This window comes from Rhea pennata, chromosome 1, assembly GCF_028389875.1.
Source record: "Rhea pennata isolate bPtePen1 chromosome 1, bPtePen1.pri, whole genome shotgun sequence".
NCBI classification, from domain to species: Eukaryota; Metazoa; Chordata; class Aves; order Rheiformes; family Rheidae; genus Rhea; species Rhea pennata.
The window spans coordinates 28536666-28559165 of record NC_084663.1 but is presented as its reverse complement, the minus strand read 5'-3'; the positions used below and the strand labels follow the sequence as shown (position 1 = coordinate 28559165).

At 36.0% G+C, this 22500-nt stretch overlaps 1 protein-coding gene across 1 annotated transcript in view; it reads left to right on the top strand.

The window, feature by feature from the left end:
• The window catches only part of FOXP2 (forkhead box P2), a 421770-nt gene that overhangs the window by 395517 nt on the left and 3753 nt on the right, over positions 1–22500 (top strand). Inside the window, exon 19 of the mRNA XM_062583508.1 lies at positions 365–528. Coding sequence (XP_062439492.1) covers positions 365–528 — 164 coding nt within the window. The remainder of the gene's footprint in view (positions 1–364; positions 529–22500) is intronic.

Genomic DNA, 22500 nt, shown 5'->3' with positions numbered 1-22500 from the left:
AAAGTATAGCAGCTGCCTGCATTATAAAGGAGCCATACATTGTGTGGAAGGGCATAGGGGTTAAGTGAAATTCAAAGTCAAGAAATGATGTAAAACTAGAAAGTGCTATGAATATTGTAACATAGTTTATAATGGAAAATAAAATAATGAAACTCATGTAAGAGGCATGGTAAACCCGAAACAGAGGTGCTGTTGTATTCAGAACATGAAAATAACTGGAAAAGTTACAAAAACCTTCTGACCACTTTTTCAGCTATCCAAAATGAGCAGCTTTGCACATGTGCATTCGTATGTGTATGAACATATAAAAGTGGTCTATATATGTATGGACTGAGAATTTTGTTTTTACCTTTCATTTTGCTAGGCTGCACTGGCAGAGAGTAGTTTACCATTGCTTAGTAACCCAGGACTGATAAATAACGCATCCAGTGGCTTACTGCAGGCAGTCCATGAAGATCTCAATGGTTCGCTGGATCACATTGACAGTAATGGAAATAGCAGTCCGGGCTGCTCTCCTCAGCCTCACATGTAAGTGCAGTTAGCTTACTTTCAAGAAAAAAATGCCTTTCTCTAAGACACAGTAGTACTCAAAACTGCTTTGAAACATAGGTAAGTGAAACATCTGGAACCATATATTTAAAAGCAAACATTTAAATAGACGGTGTCTGCTTCTTTACTTACTGGGTAGTTACCATCCTTTGAGGTCCTTTGGTGTAAGGTTTTCTTGGTGGTTGTTGTTTTTTTTTTTTTAAAAAAAAAAACAAAAAAAAAAACTCTTCGACTTGCAAGCAGTGGATGTAGCAAGACGATTCATCTCTATGTGGTCATTTCCATCATTTCCACAGCTTGATTTGTAAGATGTCAGAAGGTTCATGCTGGAATTAGTTGCAATTTTAACTCTGAGTCTCTAAACCATTTATGAACTGTAGTGGAGATATTGCCCATTTATATAAACCGTAAAATGCAAAGTTTAACTGTTGCCCACAGTTTACATAGAAGCCAGTAAAGTGTAACTTTTTGCCTGTCTTATAAATCAGTGTAATTACATATTCAACTTTAATTACTGGTGCGTCTGTATTGGCAAGGTTTATATGTTATATTTTATGCAAGACTACGATTCCTATTAATATTTAGCAGCTAACTATATCATTAATTACTCTAAAATCTTTCCCCTACCATCTTTTTAATGGAGCTGAGAGAGTGGAAGTATTAAAAATTGATGTATTGTGGATTTCAGAAATGTGTCTGAAGCTTTAGAAATGCCTGGCCTTAATCAGTGGTGTCAAATGTGGCAGTTTCTTGTTTACTAAATAGTAAAACATGTATCTTCGAGGTATTGTTTCCCAGGTTATTTATATAATAATTAGTAGTGTGATATCTAAGTAGTCTTAGATTTACGTTTACTGTAGGATGATTTTTAATGTATATGTCAGTTTTCTTCTGTATTTAACATAGCTGATCCAATTTGCCTTTTTTATTCCATTTTTTCTTTCACATTTTTGGTTTTTTTTAATTTCTAGAGTAGGATATTTAGGAGTAAGAATAAATGAGAGCAAATTCTGTTTTTGCTTATGTTCTGGTGTCTGGAAAATTGCTTTTGATCTGACCTTTTTCTTGAGAAATATTTTGCTGAGTTTTTCATTTATTTGGCAGTTTCGTATATTTATGATCGTATAGAAATATTTGTTGATATGCATTTAATTGTTTTATTACATATTTATTCTGCTTGCCTTTGAAAATAATATACTATGAACATTAATGTATTTTATCAGGTTCCAAACCATTACTTTTTCAAAATGGAAAAATTTGTCTTTTGGAAGTGTCTTTAGCTGTATTAAATAATACAAAAGAAGTAATAAAACTTGAAGTAGAAAGAACATGAATATATGCTCCTGAGAGTAACACTACTCTAAAACAAGTAAAGTGAGCAATCAGACAAAAGTTTTTATATCCTGTGCTTTATGCTATCAACCATGCAGTGGGTAGCTTGAGGCCTTTTACTTTTAGCAGTTCTCCTGAGTATGCTAATGCTCTCTTCCTGTATAAAATGCCAAGACAATAAAACTTTAAAGAGCAAACAAGAGTTAGATCATGTGTGTTAAAAACAGCTACTTTACAGAAAAGAATGACACTTGCTATTAAAGTTGTTTTGTAACTGTTTGGCAGATCTGTTTACATATCCTGTGTACTGACTGACACACTGCTGGATAAACTGAGCTGTCTATGCATATGATTATGTAGATACGGCTGCCTTATGTTTATAGCTAAGAACTTGCATATTGCAGCAATTCGTGTCTATAAAGAGGCAAATGATCTGAGTTACATCACAACTCAGTATTCAGCCTTCCGCTCTCGTTTATGGGATGGGCGAGTAGTTACTCGTTTGTCAAAAACCGGCAGTTTCAGGACTTGTTGTGGTGACTCTTTTGAAACTTAAGACTGCAAGCTGCTTAGTGCTTGACAGAGTGGAGCAACAGATTGCAAATGTACTGAGATAGCACTGGAGAAAGGGACTCTGTTCTTTCATACTTTGCGCCTAATTTAGTGTCAGATTACTGGGCTGCTATCAGACCACGAACTGTCAGTCAAAAGCTATAGGCTACGGCTAGAGATCTGCTCACTCGGGAAGCTTTTGCTCACTGAAGGAGCAGAGAGTACGAAAAAAGGAATGCAGTCTGCGAGGAAGTCCGGGAAGTCAGCAAAGCGAGAGGGTTGTGCAGGAGGCAGAGGACCAAGGAAGAGGAGGGGGCTTTCCATACGAGTCATGTCCATACAAGTGCGCTCTGTTTTTAATCGGTGCAAGAGCATTAGCTAAAAAGAGGGAAGAGAATAGCATAGGGAAAGCATGACAGAAGTGAGGTAACTAAGGAATTGTAGCAAACAAACGAAGAGAAGCAAAACTGAAATCTCGCATTTCTGACGCAAATTACATAAGCCTGTTTTCTTTGTTAATACAGAATAGTTGTTAGACTAGAAATAATTCATATTTTACTGCCACCACCATCCGTTTACTTGCATCTCCTGCAGAAAGTTCATCCGTGACGTCTGGGTGCTTCTCCTCTAGACAAGTGTTCTTCGTAATGATAATTAGAGCACTTGCCTATAAAGTAGATGGCTCTATTAATCTTCAAGGAGATTAAACCTGCATCTCCTGTATCCAAGGAAAGTATACTAGCCACCATACCATGAATATGCTGAGCAATTACATTCTGTCTGTCATCTTGAAGCTGGAAAGCAGCCAGTGATGACAGAGACGAGGTGTGAGCAGAACAGGCAAGAGGATGTGTACAATTTAGAGATCAGAGCATTCAGTCAGGAAGGGGCTGGATGTGCGTTCTAGACCAAGCTTACCTGAATATTTATAAGTTTGGTATTAGACCATGAGCAGGAAAATAGGAAAACAGCCCCAGTGGCCAAGCATCTCAGGCATGCTTTTGTTAGAATTGTGTGGTATATAGTTTTATCAGATAAATTTATGATGATGGTACAATCATATTAATTTTTTTAGTAGTATGAATTTGTCATCTTATAAAAACTGTAGGTGCGTGTTCAGTAGTCAATGTTCTTTGCTTTGAGCATGAGAACATTATCAGACAAATTTCTCTTGTTGCAGTGCTTCATATTGAGTGTCAGAAAGTGGGGAAATTATTCCACATTTGGATTTGAACCTGGTTCTTCACGCTTGGTTTTCAGAATCAGAGTAATGAGAGCAGTTACAGTGATCAGCTTATCCAATCTGCAGACAGGTTATCTAATGTAGGTGGGCGAATCAGCCTGCTTAGGAAATAGTCTCTGTTCATTGACTAGAGAGATGCAGTAGGTATATAACTTAAACTATATGTCTAACATTTAAATGGGTATTAAGTGCAGTGAATCTCAGCCAGTGTGTTTACAGCAGTGGCACTTTAAAAGCTTTCCAGTTTTGCTTTGATAATGACATATAAACTGCTGCATTTCTTAGACCTAGAGAATGCATAGCGGTCTCTGTTGAAAATACTGAGGTAAGTTTTAGATGATCAGTATAACCATGGCCTGGTAGTTAAGAAATTTAATATACTAATAATTACATACGACATCTGAAGTTTTCTGCTGCCTGCCCAGGTTCCATTTCCAGTCTGATGAAGGACGATAAATCAGTGGTCCTGCAGCATTCCACTAGTGAGATCCCAAATCCTAGATTTACCTCCTCTGTTTCAACAGTAGTAAATCCAAGTTCTGCCTTTGTTTAGACTTCAAATCCAGTTCCTGGTAGGTTTACTCATGGGCCATAAGTGCTCCCCTGACATAAATCTTCACTGAGAAAATGCATTACTCACTGTGGGCATATGTTCAGTGTCACTGTGGGCACGTGTTCGTGTGTTCTGTTCAAATTTCCCGTTTCCTTTAATGTGTCAAACAATTATCTTTTCATTTAAATCAAAACTTAAGATTATTTCTTCCTTCCTTTTTTGAACTTGGACTACTTCTCCAAAGTTACTGTGAGTTTTAGCTGATAAGCTGCAACTTTCAGATCAACAGCAGCACAGACAATGGAGGGTTATGACATTTTATATATTAAAATATCATTATTTATGCAAAACTAGATGCTGCTTGCCTTTTATGAAGATTATTAGTTTGGAGCCCCTACTGTCTCTGAAAGTAAATGGACCAATATATTGATGAAAAGAATACCACTATCCTTGCCTTATTCTGCTGCCAAGATGTGACTACTGATTTCCCTCCCCGGCCTCCCCCCCCCCCCCACCCCCCCCAAAAAAAAAAATAGTTTAAGAAAAAAAGCAAAGAATGGAGAATTCTTCAAGTTTTTCTTGATAACCACAGTGACTGGCCAAAGGAAAGTCCCATTAGTCCCATACTGATGCAGCTACCATGGGATCAACAGTAAACACACAGGACTGGTTTGCTTAGTTAGGAAACACATAAACTCATCAATTTTTGGCATCTTAACTTAAAACAAACAAAAAAAAGCAAGTACAAGTCCTGGTTGTCACATGGTTGCCCATCAGGGAAAAAAAAAGTAACATTCAGGCCTACAGTTAACAGCATAAAAAGCTACCCTTTCCGTAGCAGGGCCATGGTAACTAGCAGCATATGTGCAAGGTAAAAAAGCATTGGTTTAAATAACAGAAGGAAAAAGCACACGTTTATGATGTAAATGTGGATTTTTTAAGTCTTTTTTTTTTAAAAAAAAAAAGCCCATCTGAACAGTTGCAGTTAAACCTAATGGATATGGGAAACTGGAATCCAAAGTGTTAAACTTTCACAGTCCCTAAAGCAGTAATAACACTGGACAAGACATGCAATGATACTCAGAGGCAGTAATGGTAGTACATGCATTAGCAATGACACAACTTCTTTCTAACCTCTGTGTCAGGGCTCGTGTATTCCTGGAGAGGTTTGAAGGGATTTGAAAGTCAGTTCCTTCAGAGCCAGTAAGTTTAAATTTGTAAATGAACAACAGGGATCATTATGAAGTCAGCTATGTACTTTTATTTTTCTTACATCTCCATTATAGCTGAAACAGTTACATACTCAATAGATCTCTCAGCAAAAGGAAAAATTAGGGCTGGAAATGAAGTTCAGCTGTTCTTTTCCTCCGTATTTTTGTGCTAGATTGGTCACTTTGCAATGATTCTTGCAACTGGCATCGACCCTTGCAACTTGCTACTAGAAGACTTAACGCATCTGTTGTGCACATATTTGTATTTTGGCAAATTTATTACGTGAAATTCCATTTTACTTAACTGTATAAATTTTGTGAGTAAAGGTAAAATTTTGAACTGCAAAGCTGTCCATAGCAGTTGAGGAAATGAGAAGAAATAAGTCGTCAGAAAGCTTGGAGAACAATATTCTCAACATAGGGAATCATGGAGTGGTTGTTATGTTCTGTTAAAACACGGCTGCTCATTTAGTGAGGAGTGGGAGGAGGTAACGTCAGAGACAGATGTTAAATACCCTGCTGGTGAGTTTTTGTGGAAGCACAGTGTCGTCATGTTCTCCCTGTGCTCATACTTTATGAGAATGCAGACTGATGACAACGGAACTAGTGTAGTCCCAATTGATATGTCAAAAAATTTTTGCTCTTTTTTAACAGCAAATCCAGAATCCTGGAGATAATGAATTTCATCCTGTTTTCTAGAATTTTAATCGTTTAATGCTTTTTTTAAAGTACAATAAAAAACAGAAGCAAGTCTTAAGAGTCATTTTTTTCATATAACCAGCCACGTATATGACACTGTGTTTAGAGTTGCTATAATGCTGTACTCTGTTTTGAATATTGGAATTGTTTATTAAGCCACATGCCAAGATACATGTATATCCTAAGATGTTCCCAAATGAACAGGAATAAGAGAGAATCTGAGATAAATTGGGGGGGGGGGGAGAGGGGAAGAACATTTCCTTGTCTTCAGTTCTGTCTGTGAAAGGATGGGTTCCAGCCATGTGTGATTTCAGTCCCCATTTCCTTTGTATTCTGCTGTTGTTCCCAACCCTACTTCTTTACCTTTCCCACTCTTGCCCTGACTGGATCATTTCTCTTTGCACTTCTATCTGCATAATCATCAAACTTGTTATTTTTTTCAAACTTTTTTTTATCTTTAAATTTTATTCCCAGAGGCAACTATGATTATTCTACTCTAAGATCATTTACTTTTGAGGTGCTTCAGTTTGAAAGCATTCCATTGTCAGGTCGTTCCCATATCTGATTATTCCAGTCCCCCACTGTTAAGCTTTCACACCACTTACAGTGGGTTACCTATCATTCCAGTTTTAAACCCTTTCATTCCCTTGTTTCTTTAACTTCATAATGTTCCAATCCCCTGTCTTTCCTTTTTTTTTCTTTTCTCTCTCTCTCTCTCTTTTTTTTTTTTTTTTTTTTTTTTTTTTTTTTTTTTTTTTTTTTTTTTTGTTATCATTGCATTGTCCCATTTCATGATCTCTTTGCATTTACCTCGGAGGCTTGTTCAGTTCTAGGAAACTGCAATGATCGAAGTCTCTCATGCATTATGAGGCTTGACATAGAGTATAAGAAAATAAACTCCGAAAATGCATCAATTAACAGGGATGTAACAAGCGTTATTAAATAGGTGAGAAGCATGTAATTGAGCTGACAAAGTTAGTAGCAATTGCAGCATTTCTGGATATCTTTGTTTATCAAAAATGTTTCACCTAATCACCTGATATTTTAATGCCTGTTAGAAATTTCATTTTTATAAACCTAACATAAAGAGGGAAGATAATGGGCAAAGAGACTTTGTGGCAACAGTTGATTTTTATTTTTATATGAAAAGAGTAACAGCTAAGAAACATAGAATCTTTTGTCTGAGCAAATTCCAATAGAAAAAAAATATTGAAAGAATAAGCAGTAAAATAGTTTTAGCTTTGCTTGACTCTGCAAAGTGTCTGAAAGTGATAGGCAAATCCAGTAATTCAGTATTTTATCATATTGGTTTCTTACCATTAAACAATTTTGCTGTCTTTACTGATTTCATTGATCATGTTACAGTAAACTCTTTTGAGTTGTGGCTATGGCTCTCCATTGGTCATTCACAGCCAGTCATATATGGACACTAATATAAAAGTATGCAATGACGTTTTGATTAATAATATGTTTCACCATTCCCATTGATATAGCTTTTCACTAAAATGTTTTATTCTTCTCTTTTTTTTTGATATTGCATTGCTTTACTTTTCAGTTCATTTGTTCTCTATATTTTGCTTCTGATGATCGATTTTCTTATCTTTCAAGACAGATGTTCCAGTCCTTTATCATTTCCTGTTTAGCTTCTTAAATGTTACATGTTCTTACTTTGGATCAGTAGTTGCTATTTTGTCTTTACATTATTCCAAAACCAGTTGTTGCACTTTTACAGTTCGTTCCCAGTGCTCTTGACAAAAAGATCATTCCAGAGATACCCTGCCTACAGCTGAAACATGTCAGATCCCCATAGCATGGCTTGTAGACGGTTGTATGCTCATGTGGGGTTTCACAGATCTTTTTGGAAGCTGTCTCACTGCAAACTTTGTAGCACTTCCGTTACAAATTTTCGGTGTATGGACAAGGTATTTACGCATGTCACATAAAGGGTCTGTATAAGAAAATGCAGCATCCTCAGTAGTTCTACAGATGTTTAAAATGTGCTTGAAGTTGTGACCTGAATTTTCTCTGCAATGTGGCTGGGTACTTAGACATCTAGTTCATAGGAAATTCTTGTCTTTGTACAACACTAAAACTGAGATGATAGTGGTGTCATTAACAATATATTTCTAAAACTATTTATATTTCTAAAACTGTTTATATACTTATAAACATTATCAACCTTCAATAATTACCTTTGGATTTAGAGTACCTCTAACATTATAAGCAAAAGTTTTTGAAAGTGGAATCTTTCTGTCTAGATAATATTTTTTCAGGGGTACATGTGTCCAAAATGTGCGCTTAGATTTACATACCATGTAAATAATCATATAAAGATTCACAATATTTATAATATCAAATTGGTACTGTTTATACTAGCAATTTAATATTGGTTTAAATAATGATCCATAAGGAGAGAGCCACTGAAAAATCATTATATTGAGAAAGGATCATTCTATTATTTAGTCTTTAGAATTGGTTGAAAACTCTAGGCACCTAAAAAATTTTAAAAGGCTAAAAATTTTCATGCACGATTTTTCTTTAATGAGTTTATATAAAGGCTTCATTTCAATGTGAAATTGCAAGTGTAGAGCACATTAAAGTAATCACATCTCAAGATGACTAAAGGCATGAATATATGTAGTTAAGACTGTATACAAAAGCTCTGTTCACAATCTTCTGGCAAAGTGCATTTAGGAGAATGTTCTCTTGGCATCTAACAGCAGTCTGTGATTTAAAATGGTGTTGGCAAGGCTTACATGTGGTACAGACCCTGATGTAGACTCTGTTAGGGTTATTGCCACAGTACTTCTCAGATTTTCTAATGATTTTCTCCAGCTAAACAACTACATTAAATGTATTTCCTAAATTAGACTGAACAGATCAAGTAGTGTTCCTCCTTTACCCAGGTTTACCAGGTTCGTTCGTTCCCTCATGCCCATTGCTGATGACAAGACTTCTTACAAGCTTCTGATTGATATAGTTAACAGGAAGTGTTTTTCTGATGCAGTATTATGTTGTGATAATAGTAGTCTTGGTAATTAGGATCTTCCCCCAACTTACTTTTTATTTCTTTCCCTATTTTCTCTTTCTTTTCTTCATTCCTTAGAAACTTGGCATTATCAGACATTACAGCTGAATAATGTTCTGAGTTTTAATCTTCCCTTGTTTTAAGAACACAGGAAATATGAAACAGTAGCCTACAACGAGCCCTACGATTCTGTAATTAAATTAATTAAAGCATCTTTAGATGCAATTTGAATGAAAGCTGTGCATTACTTGAATACTTTGTTCAGTGAAGTGTTTGACACAGTCAAGTTGGTGTTAGACTGATCTTTTTGTTTAATATACCTACAGTGAAACCATGCACGGGTAACAGTGAAATACCTTGAGATAAGCACCCATCGAGTATAGTGTTCTGTTACTGTGCACGTTCTTTTATTTATGTCATCTTGAAAGGAATGATTATGCTTTTGTATGCAATTGGAGTTGCTGTAATTACAATTTCAAACATATATTTTTTATTTTGTAGTTGGATATTTATAGATGCTGTAATGAACAAGGTATTGCACTGTGGATATTTCATTAGGCTGGAACATACTGCTGTGTGAAGCAGAAGTCCAGGTTAACCACCAGCCAAAGTATGCTAAGAGGCAGGATATGTTAACCTAGACTCTGATTTCTCAGATACCCCTTAATCAACTCAGTCTGCAGTAGAAAGCACTTATGTTTTCTTGCCAAGGCCATGCGTATATGCCTTATTCTTTAGCCGTGTGTTCCTCTTCACATCTAAACCTTAAATTTGTAAAAGCATAAGAATGGAAGGGAGGTGTAAGCCTTTGGAAGGAATGATTAGTATTCACATATTGGTAACAATTTGGTGAAATGTTCTGAGAAAAGTTAGAACAAGTTTAAAGCATTGCACGTAGGGTGTAAATTTGAGGTAGTGATGGCTGGAAAAGCCGTCGTTCTTAAGAAAAGACACTACAAGCTGTAGCGTTTTAGATCACTAAGAGGATATGTGCTCACAAAGGTATGTGGTCTTGAAAGCCTACTTGAATGCATAAACAGGAATGCCGTATGTAAAAGTAATTTTTCTACTCCAGCCAATTCTTCAACTGGAGAGCACTTTGGACAACACATTTCAAAAAATGGTGTGACAAATTCCAGGGGAACGGGAGTGATGAAAAAGAAAAACCCTCATGGCTTATAATAAAAAGGTGACCAGTCTGTGGCTCCTGAGCCAAACAAAACTCTCAAAGGATACAAGTAGACTTTTTGGTTGGAACTGCATCGTATGCCAAACAGAAGAGCTGTGGGAGCAAGTGAGACATCAGGCTTTTATGAAGCTGACTTGGCCAGATCATTTGGGGACTTATTTATATACTGTTATCCTTCAAGAGAAGAAGGGGTTAATTGGCAATTGCCATCTTCTAGCTGTAAGCTGTTCTCCTCCTCCTCTCCTCCATGATATGTCAGTAACACAGAAGAAAGGTAGGCCTTTTCTGAAGACTAATGACTAAAAATATTAGATTTGTTAGTTGAGAAGAGAGAAACTGGGGGTAAAGATGATGACAGTCTTCAGAAAAGAAGATGCAGAGAAGATGGGAATGAACTTGCCCATGCCCATTGGGAATGGGGCAAGAAATAATTGATTAATATTTCAGAAAGTGAGAAGTTAGGCTAGACACTGGAAAAAAAGAAAAGCTTTCTGACTGGAAATAAAATTAAGTGCTGGAATAAATACTTAGATTGTGGAACCTCTGTTACTGGATACTTCTAAGAACAAATTAGGGAAGCAGCTGTCAGGAGTGTTTTAGGTTTAAACGATTCTTTTTTGGGGAAGAGGGAAGAAGATGAAAGCACAGAGGCTATGTGACCTGCTGAGGTCCCTTCCAACCCTATTTTCTGTAATTCTTACGATAAATCTGAAAAAGGTGAGTTTTTTCAGATATGCCATTTCTCACTAGATATTAGCTGAGATTGTCCAAGTCCATTTACTTTGTAATTGAGAAGAGCTGTCATAGCTAAATATTTTTAAGCACTGTTACTTTTAAGATTGAATGAACCTTGGCCTTGAAGAAAAATATATACTGAGTATAAGATTGAACTAATGCAAGAAATGTCAGCTGGGGCTCAGTGCAGACAGTCCTACACAGGTCAGTTTGACCCATTTGTCCCTGCTGAGTGTGACATACAGTTCTACTTGTTAAATGCTGTCATCAACTATTCAGCAAAAAAGCAGATTGAAGGGCTGGCCATTCCCCAGAATTGTCCTAGCAGGCAAAACTAGTCATCACTTCAGTTCCTAGCACTTAAAGATTGAAAAAAATAAAATAAAAAGCAGTGCTGCAAGAAACTTAGCATAGGAGAAGGAAATACATTGGTAGCATCACATGGAAAGTTTTTAAATACTCCCAGCAAACATACTTCTGAATTAACATTTTCAGTAAAGAATTGTTCCAGGGAAAAAGAAAAATTTTACTAGGCCTGATGGCAAGTGCAATGTTATTTAATCTTTTGTTGCTGGATCAGAAAAAAATTTTTATGTGCCAGAGTGGCAAAATGTTGATCATTAGCTTACGAAATCTGACAGAAGTGTGTTGGAAATGTTAGTAAAAGGAAATTATTTTCCGCACTGTTGTTCCACATTACTTATTTGATTAACTGTATACTTCCCAAGATAGCAGAGTCTTTACATACATAAAGGTTCTAGCAGAAATAGAAAAAAAAAGCTTTACGTAGTAGCCTGTATATATGTTGTCGTATATGAAAATATACATAGGCAGTTCAAATTTTTCTTCTGCTTTTCCTGGATCCTTGAATAGTTTTCCAATTTTTGCATAGAGATCATTTACCTGCTCTACTCACCAAATAGCAATGAGATGTTTAGTTGTTGCTGTTAAGTTTCTGTATAAAAGAATCAAATTTTAAAACTTCTTCACTATTAGATATTATTGAGCATGCCCAATTCATAGCCTCTTTTCATATGCTGTGTTGTTTTCTGACTTGCTCTTTTTGGATGTTTCTTCAACAACCTAGAAGGTATTGAGACCCTCAAATCTCTGGTACTTTGTCATTTTTCCTTTCAATTTTTATCTTAAAAATTCCTGTGCTCTTTCTGCCTAATCCTTCTATTTGTTTAACATGTTAACTTTTGACGTTTGAACTACATGCAGTTGAGGATTTGAAAGACTTTAGAGGCCTGTGCCCTAAGCTAATTTCTAGTCAAGTTTCTACTTTTTTGTGGTTATATCACAGAAAAAATATATTTGTTTAGGCACCAAAGGGAGCAAGTCAATGTCAGGGCTGAGAATTTTAGTAACAGTCACCAGAATCAGAAAAATTGAGGTCATCTTCTTAATTCCAAAAAATCTGATCCCTTAATAAGGGCTAATTGTGCCTCATTTGAAATTTAAAGAAAATATATTGCTAATGTGTCAATTTTATAGTAAAACCTCTTCTTTATCTGCAGTTGAAAGATTTCAAAAGACTGTTTTGAGTGAGTATTTTTAACTTTCATAGCTGAAAATGTATCAATGCCTATTTATTGCTTTGGCATTCTCTTGTCTGGTTAAAAAACATTCGTAAAGACCTAGTCATTAATGTAATAATGTATCAGTGTAATAATTTAAGAAATAAAAGATTTAAGTTTTCATCACTCATTTTTTATGAAAGTTATCTAGGATTGGGAGGTTTTTTCCTTAAAGAGAAATGAAATTTTCATGAGGGCATAAACAAATCTATGGATTCCTTAGTTTCTTTTCTGTCTCAAAATTGCTCTGTATATTTGTACAAAGCTAAAAGCAAAAGAGCAGCCACATGTGTATATTTGGTTTTGTTTTTTAAATTTTCAAAATTTTTTGTAGACCACAACGATTAATTATTATAAGGATGAAATTCTTCAAAAAGTTTTGCTTGTTTTACTTTCCATTCTACTGTACCACCAAAGTCCATTTTAAATTTTGCTTAGAATAGGAACTGCAAGTTTTGGCTGACACTGACTTAAGTGAACCAGTTTGTTCTTTGGTGTGCTTGGGCAGGACTAATTTGATGAGGAAAGGAGAGCTAGAACGGCACCGTATCTGCAGCTGTTGTAGGAGCAATTTTATTGGTATGCTTTGTAGATAAGCAGCACAGAATTATCCATGAGTTAGGAAGCACCTATGGTACAGAACAGGACATGCTACCTAAGCTAGAAAAATTTGGAGCAAGCAAGCCTGCATAGAGCAGCGCAGTCCAAGCTTATCAGGTTGGGCCAGCTGCGGTGCTAATGCTGGCCACTCTCAACATATACTTAGTTATTGATAATTCAGTAGCCCATAACTTAAGCTTTTGAGGAGAATTTGTATATGTGCCTGTAGATAATTGTTGAATGGCATAAGTGCAGAGGTTTTCTCCTACTCTGTGTGCATTAATGCCTGGCTTGCTTCTATGGTATGAGGGTCAGTATCTGTTAAAACATTTTTCTGTAGATTAATGGCAGATGACATGTCAGAATTCTTGAACACACATATATTTTAATTCTGTTAAAAAAATATTCTGATGGTGAGTTGTATAACTTACTGAGGACTTTTAAAACTTTTCTTTAGCAGTAGCCCTATGCCTTTGCATCATAAGGAGAAATTGGAAGTGGCATGACTGTAGTGATAATACAAGATGCTGTAATAGATTCGATTTAATTACAAGTAATGGTAAAGTGTGAGCATTCTACTTTTTTCCTGTATTTTGCTTATTTTTCTATTTCTAGTATACCACTTTTAGTCATATTTGCCACTACTTCTTCTGTGTTGACTTCAATGGCAGCTAGATTAAATCTGTCCAAAGCACTCCTATCATATTTAACGTTTCCTTCTACAGATATATTTATTGTACCGTAGGTCATTTTTGTTGTTCCTCTCTTGGTTCCTGTTATATTGTTTTTAAGATGAGCAAGTAATAACTGAAAAGTAATCAAATATTGAACACAATAGTTGAAGTAAGGGCACACCACAAGTATGTGTGTTTTATATTATTTTCACTATCATTATTCTCTCCTAGTTTAGTTTAACATATTGGGCTTTGACCTCTTAAGCAGCGAGGTTACTGAAATATTTATAACACATTTTCCTGAGTGGCTACAGTAAAAAGATACATATATGTAGTTTTTCTTTCTTGTATTTGTCTAAATTAAATTGATCTGCCATGGCTTGTCAGATACATAGCTTTGTTAGTTTTGACAAAATTCACTTTAGATGTGATTAATCTAATATAGTGTTTATATCTTCTTCTGGGGTATTTATTAATAATTATATTCAAAGTCTCAATCAAGTAGAGAATCTTGGAAAATTCTCACTACTAGCCTTCATTTGTGTTATGAAACAAGTGTTTGCTTTTCCTTCATCTAACTAGTTCTACCAGTGGCAGAACCTTCATTCCAAGAAATCATTTGTCTTTGTGTCTTTAGCTTTCCCTTATTCCTCATTCTGACTTCAGATCACCAAGTCACTCCTAATACCCTTCTGATACGTCTTGTGGCTGCTTAGAGCCCTATTTCTCAATTTCCCATTTAGAGGGAACTGGATAGAGCAGGACTGAGCCAACAGGAACTTTATGAAATGCTAAATCTTGCACTTGGGAAGAAAAAAAAACCTTGCCATGACCAGGGTGGAGACTGTCCACCTGGGGAGCAGCTCTTCTGAGAAGGCCCTGGAGGTCTTGACATGAGGCAGCAGCGTGCCCTGGCATCTAAGGCCAGCTGCATCCTGTGCAGGGATTAAGGGGAGCACAAGCAGTAGATTGCAGGAAGTGATTATCCTGCTCTACTCAGCAATCATTAGACCACATTTAGAAAATTGTGCACAGTTTTGAGCCCTCAGATACAAGAAAGTTGTCAATAAACTGGAGCAAATTCAACAGAGGCCACCAAGATGGTCAGGGGCTGGAGCACTTGCCTTGTGAGGAGAGGCTGAGGGACCTGGGCTTGTTCAGCCTGACGGAGAGGTGGCTTCGAGAGAGGTGGCGGCAGCCTGCCAGTATGTACAAGGAGATCACAGATTGGATATAAAAAGAACTTTATCATGAAGACAGTCAAGCAGTGGAACAGGTTGCTTCAAGGACATTGTCCGGTTTCCATCTTTGGAGGTTTTCAAGACCAGTTTGGATAAATCCATGAGCAACCTGATCTGAACTTGGGGAGCTTTGGGGAGGAGGTTGGCCTAGAGATCTCCTGAGTTTCTTTCCATCCTGAATTACCCTATGATCCTAAAGACAGTGCGTCTCCCTAAAGATAAACCAATGAGAGAGTGAGCAGAAGGAATTTCTTAGCAACATGCTCAAGGAAGAAGATGCTCTTGATTTTGTGTTACAGATGCGGTAAAATTGTATCGGGTGCTCACTGAAAGGATGGATATTAAAAATAGCAACTGAATTTACATTTTTGTAGAGTGTAACAGAAGAAAAGTTGAATGTGCAAGACTAGTCTTGTGCAGCTGCTAATGATAGGGTTTGTATTTCATTTATTTACTTATTTATTCCGAGGGACTGACCTCTTATTTTAAAAAGATGATGGGAAAATACAAAGAACACTGGTTTCTTCTACAGTGACTGATAACACTTAATATAAACATAAACATGTAATATAAATAGGAAATCAAGTCTCTAGTCTTGCAATTTGTAAAGGCAGTGATAGATAAACTCATTCTTGCTCTTGTTTTACTTGACGTGCCGGAGGCACCATGTTACCGCTGATCATCTGTGAATCATCAGTTAGTAACCGTAGTGAGTTTGAACTCCCTTGTGATGAGTAAGATAGAAACAAAAAGAAATGTGTCTTGAAGTTACTCCTTGTGCCCCCACACCACAAGTGAGTGAAGGCTGCTGTTTTCTTTTTTCTCCTCAACACGGCTCTCAGACAGCCCAGGCTGGGTGACGTTCAAAAGTAACATCAAGAAGGGCCCCCACTGAGGAGCATTGCTTTTCTAGGCATGAAATTTTGCAGTCTTCTTCCAACAGGATGTTGTTGCTTTGTGCTCTGCTCGGTGCAACGAGGTGATGTACCCACAGCCACATGACAGGAGGACAGAACAGTGTTGCCCTCCTCCCGTTCTTGCTTGAAGCTAGAGATTTATATACAGGCATTATTTTATCTAGAAATAATAGCACTTCTTCAACATTTCATTATATGTGATAAATACATGGGAGAAGTGATTCCTGGTGCTCAAGGAAAAATAATAATGGATTCTGTGACAGTTGTAGCGTTACTGAATTTGTATTTAATTACTCATCTAATATGCTTTCTTCCCTTTCTCAATATTTGGATTAGTATCTCCCTAAATGGCTGTACATATTTCATATCAATAAACAGTTTGCCTCTACTTACGAAAAATAATTTTTTATAATAGCATGAAATTGTAAAGACACAAAAAATACATTGAATAGAAGTAGCTGTGTTAAAATACTGTAGGATTTGTGTCCATCTGCTTGCTGATGCACTGTTAGTCTAGGTCTCTACCTATACCTCTGTACAATAGAGATAATGATTTCACCATAAGTATTTGGTGAAGAATAATGTTTCCTCAGAAAAGTCTAAAGAATTTCACAGCTTTAAAAATAAGTTAAATAACAAAGTTTTTTAAAAATATATGTTTCAACAGGTTAAACTGAGAAAATATTTTATAAAATATTTGATGTTAACACAGAAAAGTCTTTAGAAAGCAAAGATGCTTAAGATAAAGATTGAAAATGTTCTTTGAACACTAAAATATAGAAATACGCAGAAAGAATTACTTCAGCCATGGTATTCTATGTACTTTAGTAGTCTGCCCCGTTGACTTGGACTTAGGAAATTTCAGACTTCTACAGGTTGAAGAATTTTGTAGCTGGGCTCTTTTAATATCTTCTCTCAAAGCGTACATAGAGCACTATATGTCACTGAAACAAAATTGTACTTGTAGTTTAAAATGCCTGCAGCATGAAGGAATTGAGGCTAGTGTCAGCATTAAGTATAAATGGAAATAGAAATTGCAAGCGTAAAAGGTTACACTGGAAATGTGGAACTGGATCAAGTTGTCCCATCATTTAGTCTAGGGGAAGGTTAAAGTTCTTTGTGAGCCACTTAATTTTATATTTTTTCAAACTTTTTATAAACCTTTGTTACTTAAACAAGCAAACAAAACCTTAGAAGAAATAATCAGCATAGATGCTCATACTGTATATGCTCTGCCGCATCTCTAAAAGAAAAAAATGCAGGCTTAGAAATTGTTCAGTCACAAAGATTCCCTTGGGAGAACTTCAGCTTAGCTCCAGAAGCGTTGTCATTCTTATATACTTCTACAAGAAATTGCCAGGAAAACCAGTGCGTCAATAATATCAAAATCATAGTTGCGTAGGAAGTAAGTCTGGGAGGGATTTCTAGACATTATCTAATTTATTGCCCTTTGTGCTATTGGATACCCAAGTAAGAAACTCCCTAGTGTTACTGGGTGCCTAAGTCACCATAGCAATATAAAATACTTCCAGCTGTGATGTAGGAAAAAAAATCGCTCTGGATTTTAGACTGATTATTGTAACCCCTATATGGAATAAAAATGCACTGAAAAATCTTCAAAAATTACATGACTTGCAGACATGACTGCAGACCATATGCTTGACTACAAAACTCTCACTAAACACGTCGTCCGAGGCAACTTTGTTAATTTTGCTTTCTTTTTTCTTTTTTGTTTCCTTTTTCTGTTTTTTTTTAATGTATCCGAATGAGAAAGAAGCTAAGCCAGTTGAAAGAAATAACAGAGAAATTAAAATTGTTAAATGGCTGTTTTGGTAGAAGAGAAGCATGCAGGTTTTCTTTTGGACATTACTGCCTATTGTTATTGTTAGAAAGACATTGTCTAACTTCAAATATTTTCCAAGGAAAACAGTATTTTCTATTCAAAATCTGAAGTGAGCACATGTATTTCTACTAAATTAATCCAAACCTAGTTGGAATTGTTTATATTTTGTTGTCCTTCTTTCTCATTGCTGTTTTGCTGGGTTCAGTATTGCCTTACATTAAAACTGATGCGACTTGAAACCTCTGTAGAAAACATGCTATCCATAATTGAGAATATTGTATCAAGTATCTTTTCTCCATGTTGACACCAGCTCAACTCGGTTTAATTAAGAAGTCGTGTACTCAGTTATAGGATCTGGTTGTTTTCTTGTCAGCAGCAGCACACGTTCTACTGTTTAGAAGTTGAATGTAACACTTGTTTTGCTGCCGTTGCCTTGATTTTAGCAGGATTTTAGTAGCTATTATGCTGAACAAATTTTCCCAAGGCTTAGGCTAATCTTGTGCCGGGCTCAAAGAAGAATTCACCTCGTAACAGACGAGCTGCTTTGGTAATTTGGCTCCACTTCTAAATATTTGGAAGTCACTTTAAACAGTCCTTCCTGGCATATATTTATCCCTCAGCTGACTGTCCTGTTACCTTTCTTCTTCCTTTGAAGCCTTACAAGCCCTTTCCAGCAGCCTACACCCAGTCTTCACAAGGGCTCAGTAAGTGTCCAGCAACTTTTACCTGTCTCGTGGCACCTGCCAGTTGTTCCAGTTAAATGTTATAAATGATGATGTCCTTAAGGATATGGTATACAACTGAAGGCATGAGGACTGGAAGTTGTAGTATGCCAGTGTCCAGAAGAGAGAGAGAGAGAGAGAGAGATCTCAGCGTATCTGTAAAGCATGCTGAAAACCCTTGCAGCGTGCAGAAGAGTGAAAGTTTGAGGGAGTCGTGGAGGCAGAGGAACTTCATGTTATGTGAACTATGAGGAACAAAAAAAGGTAATGCATTGAGGTGAGCTGGCAGCTCTACAACTCCTTAGAATCCTTCTTTATTTTAGAAATACCTCTCACAGGGAGTTTAATTTTGAAAGTGATGAGGTACAAGAAAAATTCTCTCTCTCAACAGTAGATCCACCAGTTTTAAAGGAGCTGACCCATGGAAATGACTATCCTCATTTACTTATATCTTTACCAGAGAACTCTTTTAAGTAATTCAGCATTGCCATATTTTATTTTTGTTACTGCAGGAAGCATCTCTTCACATCTTGTGTGGTGGAGTATGTTGTTGCTCCTGAGCTCAGTTAGAGGTGTAGTTCAGCAGCACTTGTTTAACATGACCCAGCTATTTTGATGAGGTTGTTTGGACAGAACATAGTAATAATACAATGTTGGGGGGGGGGAAGGGGAAAAGGAAGAACAGTTGGAATATTTTACCTCATCATCCATTTATCTTGGCAAATAATCAGTGATGACTTAACTAATTTTTCCTAGATGTAAATCTAACCTGCTCATAAAGGCCTATAATGATGGGGACTCCAAGGCTCTCCAGGCAACCCGATCCAATGCTTGACTGCTCTATTTTTTTAATTTCAGCATCTGACCTGAGTTTCCGTTGCAGTAATCTAAGACCATCCCTCCTTGTTTAGTATCTTTTGCGTATTTGTTATCATGTTATCCTGCTAAACCACGTAAAAGAGAATATACTTCCTCCATCCATCCTTCAAATGACAATGTTGTCTAAATTATCTTGAATTTTCTCTGGTTGCCCACATGTTTGAAACTAATCCTTTTTCCCCATGTGCTTACATTGCCTCTCATGTTGCAGTCACCTGTCCAATTAAAAACCACATTTTCTGCTCTTTATGTCAACAATAAAAATACTGACTTGTTCTGGACCTAGGACTGGACAGTCAAGGAACCACACTAATCTTAGTTAAAATTTAGATTTCAATGATAGAATAGAAAAATAAGGTTCCATCAGAAGTCCGAAATCAATAAACTATAAACTGTTATTAGACCTTGAGTATTACAACTGTTAATGAAAAGACATGACATGTATTTATTTCTTCAGAATTTGTGTTTAAATACTCAGCAATTCACATGGATATAAAGGAGACCCTTTACACTTCTCCCACTGTATTCTGAAGTGATAGTGCAGAATTTCACAAATAAATATATTTAAATATATATATGTATACATCTCTTTAAACACATACATAGACATATATATATATTTTTCATATTAGTTGCATAATACAGCATACCAATCTCAATATTTTGGTTCTGTATATAATAAGTATCTTGAAGTATCATTTTTATACTGAAAATCTTCAAGATAAGAAAAATTTAAGCATTTAAAAAGATAGGTGCTCAAATCTTATTCCATTTACAGTAAAAAAAAAAGGGGGGGGGTGTTCATTTGTTTTCATAGATGTTTTTATGTAGTCCTGGGGGTTTCCATCTCAGGATGCACATAAGAAAATACTATAAATTCAAGATCTTTTAAATCACATACCAGCATGCCTCAACTTTGCCTCAATTTTGATTCTAAGCAACAAATTCTAATGTTAAGAGAAACGTTAGTTTCAAAAGCTTATGTGTTGCTATTCCTTTTGTTTATGCTTCCAGAAAGAGGTATCCATATCTCAGGGTTTTTTGTGAGGTGTGCACCTAGGCTACTGGCAAAAAAATAAATAAATAAATATGTTTTTTTTTCTTCTGTTTTTACGTAGAGAACTGAACTACTTGATTCTGATCTTGATTTACTGTTGATCCGGAGGAAAGTATAGTTGACAAAACAAATATTTTTGTATCCTCATTAATCATCTAAGCTATTAGCTCTTCCGCAGATTAGTGATCAAAATGATCTTTTAACTGTCCAGACAAAACAGGAGGTTCTTAACAAATATGCCACAGGAAGAACTGATATCTTAAAACGTATAGTGCATTTTTAATTGATGTTTCTGGATGTCCTCCTTACTTGTACAGTGGCTGCTCTCCAACCACAAAAAAATAATAAAAACAACCTGGGCACTACCCTGAAGGAACTGTGCTTGTTTGGGGAAAAATAGAATTTCTGTAGTCAGAATTTTCTAAATGGAGAAGGGAACGCAGACCAATGAAGGAATCTGCTAGATACGCCAGAACACAAAATCCAATCTCTTGGAAATAACATAGGGAACAGAATACCATAATTAATACTCTTCCAGCATCATGTGGAGATGATGTAGATGGCATCATATCATGATTAAGGACATTTGGACATTCATCAAAATCTCATAGGCATTTATAATTCTGAACAAACAATCTGAAATGTTAAGCTTAAATGCATTGTAAAGATTCTCTTCAATTCTTATGTATGTTTAAAAAAATGAAGTAAATCTCAAGACACACAATACTTGTAATGTCTTAGAAGAGGATGAATAAAAGTCCTTTTAGTCTGACTTTTCTCACCATTCCAGAAGACACTATTCAAGCACTTGCTAGTGACAGAAGTCAGTTTAAGTAAGTAGCCTCATATCCACTTGCACCATATCTTTCCAACAAGTAAGAGCAATTATAGTTAAAATTAGATGGAAACTAATGCAACCTGTTGGTTGGGGCTTCTGTTGTGTATATTCAAGCTCTGTGACTTGAGACAAATTCTGCTCTGAGGTAGGACCTGTGAGACCTCAGCTCACCTTAGGGTTTCCAGATCTCATGTGTGTGCTTAGATATATTGCAGCTGTGAGAGGTAAGAGATCAGGCTCAGCTTCCATCTTTGATTCTTTACTTCAGGGTAATCTCAGCAAGGAGAATCAAGCACCATGTCTTGTTCCTTATTATTTTATAATAGTCACTATTAAAAAGTGAGCTTGTTTTATCAATTACTGTGTATTGCTGCATTGTTGGATGCTAGTTTTGTTTTCTCCTTTAGCTATAAGAAGTCATGCATTGTAGCTGCCTGGTAAATATTTGTTTAGTATGTTTTGTATCTTGTTCCTCTAAGGCAGAACCTGTACACAGTGAGACTGGTTACTGTTATAAACCTTATTTCCTTTTGCAAATTAAGAGCCTTACAGTGTTTATACCTACTTGAACCAAGAGAAAATTTGGCTTTTATATTTTTGTTGATTTTTGTAAATTAATATTTGCCTTGAGGTGCTAATAAGATACTGGGTAGAATAGGGGTTTTTAGCAAGAATTTAAAAATAGTTTATCCTGACTTTGCATGCCTAAGTAAAAATTAAATACTGTAATGCATTCTGTAGGTATCAAATACAGAATCAAATCTACATTTTTTTTCTTGTTAACCTGTGCATCCGTGAGTGTGCATATGCAGATAGTTTTATAAAATTGACAAAGTACGTATTAAAACTCCAGATGCTTGCCATGCTATCTTTCAAAAAATTCCTCACGAAGAAAGAAAATACTGATACTGTTATTTATTCCTGTTTTTCCATGTTTGAAGCCTAATTCCCACTGTTTTGCATTATTGGTCTGTTTTAATGCAATAATTTGAGGTGTTTTATTAGTTTAAATTGTAATTTATTTGCCATTTTTCCAAACCATAGCCCTGCACCGTATC